At 31.7% G+C, this 6,940-nt stretch overlaps 1 protein-coding gene across 1 annotated transcript in view; it reads left to right on the top strand.

Moving 5' to 3' along the window:
* Positions 1-207: 207 nt before the first annotated feature.
* Positions 208-6,940, top strand: part of LOC306922258 (uncharacterized protein) — a 14,156-nt gene continuing 7,423 nt past the window's right edge. The window contains exons 1-2 of the mRNA XM_079499709.1: positions 208-262; positions 970-1,086. Of these exons, the coding sequence (XP_079355835.1) occupies positions 214-262; positions 970-1,086 (166 nt within the window). The 5' untranslated portion in view covers positions 208-213. The remainder of the gene's footprint in view (positions 263-969; positions 1,087-6,940) is intronic.

Genomic DNA, 6,940 nt, shown 5'->3' with positions numbered 1-6,940 from the left:
GATGTATTACTTGTCCCCGACAACAGGACAAGCCTTAATGTCAAGCCCTGCTACCCCCCCCCCCCCCCCCCCACCCTCTCTCCCTCTTTCATTCCAGTGTCTCTGAAAGTCCGTCCTGAAAGATTACAGTTCCTTCTAGGTGAGTACATCTCACTGAGCTGTGAGGTAGAGGGGAAGCCTGCACCAGGGTGGTCTGTGAAAGGATACTCCAGGATGAGAGGGAATGGAACCTGCGATGATGACTGGTGGGGAACCATCAGAGGTATGTACGGTCAGACAGACTAATGTTGCCTATAGTCAACTGGTATAATCAATCATGCAAAAAGAACAGCACTGAGGAACCTCAAATCCAATGCTTTCAGATAAGCTGTAGTCTTTGTCAAACTGTAAGTAGACTAGCACCCACATGTTACTGATTATAGATAATAAAATGACAATCACAATCTCTTAATTCAAATGCCACGCAGTGTTGAAATATGCACATGAACGCTCTAAAAACGTTTAATTTATTGCATTAAATGAATGAAGAAATAAGTATTTGAAATGCCACCTATTTGGAGTGGAACATAAGTCTTTCATTGCCTATAAGCATGCCATGTGTGCGTACTGTGTCCGCTTCCCAAGTCCTGACGTTTTGCTTTACTGTAATTAAAAACAGCTGTGGTTGGATGAACGTGCAGCTATGGGAATCACACATGGTGAATTAAATCAAGATTAATTTATACTCAAGAAAGTGATCTATGTCATCATTTCACCATAATAATATGAAGTACTTATGAAGTAATCATTTGACTTAAGTAATTGGTTTTGGGGGACTTTAACTTTCACCTTAACTTAAACATTGATGTACGGTATCTATACGTTTACTCATTTATGGTTTTCAAGGGCTTTTTTACACAGATAGATAGATGGATGGATAGATGATATTGAACTGAAACCCCTTTTTCTCTTCATTGCAATTCTCTGTAGGAGATGTCTGTATCATCGACACTTACTTCATGTGGTTTGTTCATCAGAGGAGTGCATTTCATTGGTGTCAGTCTGAATCAGGAGAACTCAGTCAGTCCATCAACATCATAGTCTCTGGTAAAAAAAAAAAAATCTATATAATTGCATCAATATGATCAATACCATGTAGTGAGTAGAACAGTAGACATTCATAATTCACAGTATAGGCTACTGCTATTGTTAATATAGATTTAGATTATTCACATTGAAGAAGGCTGTGCTGTTTCTGCTGGAGGTGAGATCAGCCAACTGTAAACTGACCATATAGGGCGGGCCACAGTGCCATATAGTCACTGATCACATGACCCAAAACATTTATTTGTACTGTTCCAGGCTCCGCAAAAGGATGGTGGATAACTGTTCTATATTTCCACAGATCAGCCCTAACGTATAAATGACATAGTTTAATGTTGAACATCGGTAGTATTACTGTAAGGGTGTCATAGTCATAATTATTTTAGTCATCCGGAAAAATGTAGTTTTACTCTAGTTTCCATCCACCAAATATCATCTGATTTTTACAGTTGATATTTTGGCGTACCTTGATGGCATCGTAATGCCTGATTTTACACTTGCATGCTGAAAATAGCTGATCTACAAGCTCAAGTGTGTTGCAGATTAAACTTCTGCATAGATTTCATGGGTAGCTTCATAAACTTTCTTTATCCATCAATGTTGGTTTCACCACTTAAACCGTCAATAGTAAACTTCACCATTGGCTCTGTACTTGGTCGGCTCTTTTCCCCCTCTATACCAAACCTCTTTGCTGCAAACAGCTGATCTACAAGCTCACAACGCCTTCCATCGCAAAGCATTGTGAGCTTGTAGGCATATCTGCTATTTTTGAGGGACGCTAGCCCCTCCAATGCATGGCCAGCCAAGTCTATGGACTTTTGTCAAGAGCCTAATTATAAATGTCACGTCCCAGCCAAAGTCTATGGATTTTAGGGTAAATAATCAGCAACGTCATCTCGCTGATATAAATACATCTTGTAATAAATTCACATACAAGTTCTCCTCGAAATAGGGATGCCAGGGTTCAAGTGATTAATGTCAACATTTGGCGTATAGTAACTCTGAGGACCTCCGAGGGGTCCCGGACCCCCTGTTGAAGACCCCTGTCATGTTCTCCTCACTTGGACTAGTGTCTAATTGAGGGAGAACGTGTGCATTTTCCGGCAGCGGCATCAGCCGCGGAATGTCCGCAGCAGGCGATGTCCGCAGCAGGTTTCTCGGCGGCATCAGTCCGACACTCTACCCCAAACCCTACCCCCCCCCCCCCCCAGTCTAACTTTATAGCCAAACATAAATACATACAAAACCACAAGTCAAGGTTTGTTTTTCCTACTAAATTGGCAGAATAATTAACGATTGAAACCATGTTCAATATAATAGCCTACACTAACCAATGTGTCCAATGCTCTGTTTACCTTTAGGCAACCCAAGTGTCTATGACACATTGGATGGATCTGATGATGAATATGAAAATGGTACAGTATCTATACAGTATATATACACCATATATTGTTTAAATGTTCTCATACAGTTATTCATATTTTGAGCTCAAATGTTTCGTAAATGTCCAGAAATGTGGTTTATATAGACGGAATGCCTGGGCATTGAATCATCAACCAACTGAGAGTTGAATACACCACACTATTCACCAACTTTAATGTTGAACATCGGTAGTATTACTGTAAGGGTGGAAACAAATTCGACCAACCCTTTCAAGAATCAACAAGGCTGTACTAGCAGCGAAATCTAAAATACATGTAGCCTATAAGCTATAACTCATTGCTGTTGGTTCTATAGAATATAGATGTTTATAACTAACATGTTGGTTCTATAGATGTTTATAACTCAACATGTTGGTTCTATAGATGTTTATAACTATAACATGTTGGTTAGATATGTATAACTATAACATGTTGGTTCTATAGATGTTTATAACTATAACATGTTGGTTCTATAGATGTTAATAACTACCATGTTGGTTCTATAGATGTTTATAACTATAACATGTTGGTTCTATAGATGTTTATAACTATAACATGTTGGTTCTATAGATGTTTATAACTCAACATGTTGGTTCTATAGGTGTTTATAACTATAACATGTTGGTTATATAGATGTGTATAACTCAACATGTTGGTTCTATAGATGTTTATAACTATAACATGTTGGTTCTATAGATGTTTATAACTATAACATGTTGGTTCTATAGATGTTTATAACTCAACATGTTGGTTCTATAGATGTTTATAACTATAACATGTTGGTTCTATAGGTGTTTATAACTATAACATGTTGGTTATATAGATGTGTATAACTCAACATGTTGGTTCTATAGATGTTTATAACTATAACATGTTGGTTCTATAGATGTTTATAACTATAACATGTTGGTTCTATAGATGTTTATAACTATAACATGTTAGTTCTATAGATGTGTATAACTATAACATGTTGGTTATATAGATGTTTATAACTCAACATGTTGGTTCTATAGATGTTTATAACTATAACATGTTGGTTCTATAGATGTTTATAACTATAACATGTTGGTTCTATAGATGTTTATAACTATAACATGTTGGTTATATAGATGTTTTTAACTAACATGTTGGTTCTATAGATGTTTATAACTATAACATGTTGGTTATATAGATGTTTATAACTAACATGTTGGTTCTATAGATGTTTATAACTATAACATGTTGGTTATATAGATGTTTATAACTAACATGTTGGTTCTATAGATGTTTATAACTATAACATGTTGGTTATATAGATTTGTATAACTATAACATGTTGGTTCTATAGATGTTTATAACTAACATGTTGGTTCTATAGATGTTTATAACTATAACATGTTGGTTCTGATGTTTATAACTATAACATGTTGGTTCTATAGATGTGTATAACTAACATGTTGGTTCTATAGATGTTTATAACTATAACATGTTGGTTCTATAGATGTTTATAACTATAACATGTTGGTTCTATAGATGTGTATAACTAACATGTTGGTTCTATATATGTTTATAACTAACATGTTGGTTCTATAGATGTTTATAACTATAACATGTTGGTTCTATAGATGTTTATAACTATAACATGTTGGTTCTATAGATGTGTATAACTAACATGTTGGTTCTATAGATGTTTATAACTATAACATGTTGGTTCTATAGATGTTTATAACTATAACATGTTGGTTATATAGATGTTTATAACTCAACATGTTGGTTCTATAGATGTTTATAACTAACATGTTGGTTCTATAGATGTTTATAACTATAACATGTTGGTTCTATATATGTTTATAACTATAACATGTTGGTTCTATAGATGTTTATAACTATAACATGTTGGTTCCATAGATGTTTATAACTATAACATGTTGGTTATATAGCTGTTTATAACTATAACATGTTGGTTCTATAGATGTGTATAACTAACATGTTGGTTCTATAGATGTTTATAACTATAACATGTTGGTTCTATAGATGTTTATAACTATAACATGTTGGTTCTATAGATGTGTATAACTAACATGTTGGTTCTATAGATGTTTATAACTAACATGTTGGTTCTATAGATGTTTATAACTATAACATGTTGGTTCTATAGATGTTTATAACTATAACATGTTGGTTCTATAGATGTGTATAACTAACATGTTGGTTCTATAGATGTTTATAACTATAACATGTTGGTTCTATAGATGTTTATAACTATAACATGTTGGTTATATAGATGTTTATAACTCAACATGTTGGTTCTATAGATGTTTATAACTAACATGTTGGTTCTATAGATGTTTATAACTATAACATGTTGGTTCTATATATGTTTATAACTATAACATGTTGGTTCTATAGATGTTTATAACTATAACATGTTGGTTCCATAGATGTTTATAACTATAACATGTTGGTTATATAGCTGTTTATAACTATAACATGTTGGTTCTATAGATGTTTATAACTATAACATGTTGGTTCTATAGATGTTTGTAACTATAACATGTTGGTTCTATAGATGTTTATAACTATAACATGTTGGTTCTATAGATGTTTATAACTATAACATGTTGGTTATATAGATGTTTATAACTAACATGTTGGTTCTATAGATGTTTATAACTATAACATGTTGGTTATATAGATTTGTATAACTATAACATGTTGGTTCTATAGATGTTTATAACTAACATGTTGGTTCTATAGATGTTTATAACTATAACATGTTGGTTCTGATGTTTATAACTATAACATGTTGGTTCTATAGATGTTTATAACTATAACATGTTGGTTCTATAGATGTTTATAACTCAACATGTTGGTTCTATAGATGTTTATAACTAACATGTTGGTTCTATAGATGTTTATAACTATAACATGTTGGTTCTATATATGTTTATAACTATAACATGTTGGTTCTATAGATGTTTATAACTATAACATGTTGGTTCTATAGATGTTTATAACTATAACATGTTGGTTCTATAGATGTTTATAACTATAACATGTTGGTTCTATAGATGTTTATAACTATAACATGTTGGTTCTATAGATGTTTATAACTATAACATATTGGTTCTATAGATTTGTATAACTATAACATGTTGGTTCTATAGATGTTTATAACTAACATGTTGGTTCTATAGATGTTTATAACTATAACATGTTGGTTCTGATGTTTATAACTATAACATGTTGGTTCTATAGATGTGTATAACTAACATGTTGGTTCTATAGATGTTTATAACTATAACATGTTGGTTATATAGATGTTTATAACTAACATGTTGGTTCTATAGATGTTTATAACTATAACATGTTGGTTATATAGATTTGTATAACTATAACATGTTGGTTCTATAGATGTTTATAACTAACATGTTGGTTCTATAGATGTTTATAACTATAACATGTTGGTTCTGATGTTTATAACTATAACATGTTGGTTCTATAGATGTGTATAACTAACATGTTGGTTCTATAGATGTTTATAACTATAACATGTTGGTTCTATAGATGTTTATAACTATAACATGTTGGTTCTATAGATGTGTATAACTAACATGTTGGTTCTATAGATGTTTATAACTAACATGTTGGTTCTATAGATGTTTATAACTATAACATGTTGGTTCTATAGATGTTTATAACTATAACATGTTGGTTCTATAGATGTGTATAACTAACATGTTGGTTCTATAGATGTTTATAACTATAACATGTTGGTTCTATAGATGTTTATAACTATAACATGTTGGTTATATAGATGTTTATAACTCAACATGTTGGTTCTATAGATGTTTATAACTAACATGTTGGTTCTATAGATGTTTATAACTATAACATGTTGGTTCTATATATGTTTATAACTATAACATGTTGGTTCTATAGATGTTTATAACTATAACATGTTGGTTCCATAGATGTTTATAACTATAACATGTTGGTTATATAGCTGTTTATAACTATAACATGTTGGTTCTATAGATGTGTATAACTAACATGTTGGTTCTATAGATGTTTATAACTATAACATGTTGGTTCTATAGATGTTTATAACTATAACATGTTGGTTCTATAGATGTGTATAACTAACATGTTGGTTCTATAGATGTTTATAACTAACATGTTGGTTCTTTAGATGTTTATAACTATAACATGTTGGTTCTATAGATGTTTATAACTATAACATGTTGGTTCTATAGATGTGTATAACTAACATGTTGGTTCTATAGATGTTTATAACTATAACATGTTGGTTCTATAGATGTTTATAACTATAACATGTTGGTTATATAGATGTTTATAACTCAACATGTTGGTTCTATAGATGTTTATAACTAACATGTTGGTTCTATAGATGTTTATAACTATAACATGTTGGTTCTATATATGTTTATAACTAT

Source organism: Electrona antarctica (genome assembly GCF_951216825.1).
Source record: "Electrona antarctica genome assembly, chromosome: 4".
Classification (NCBI taxonomy): Eukaryota; Metazoa; Chordata; class Actinopteri; order Myctophiformes; family Myctophidae; genus Electrona; species Electrona antarctica.
This window is presented reverse-complemented; position numbering and strand designations above follow the sequence as displayed.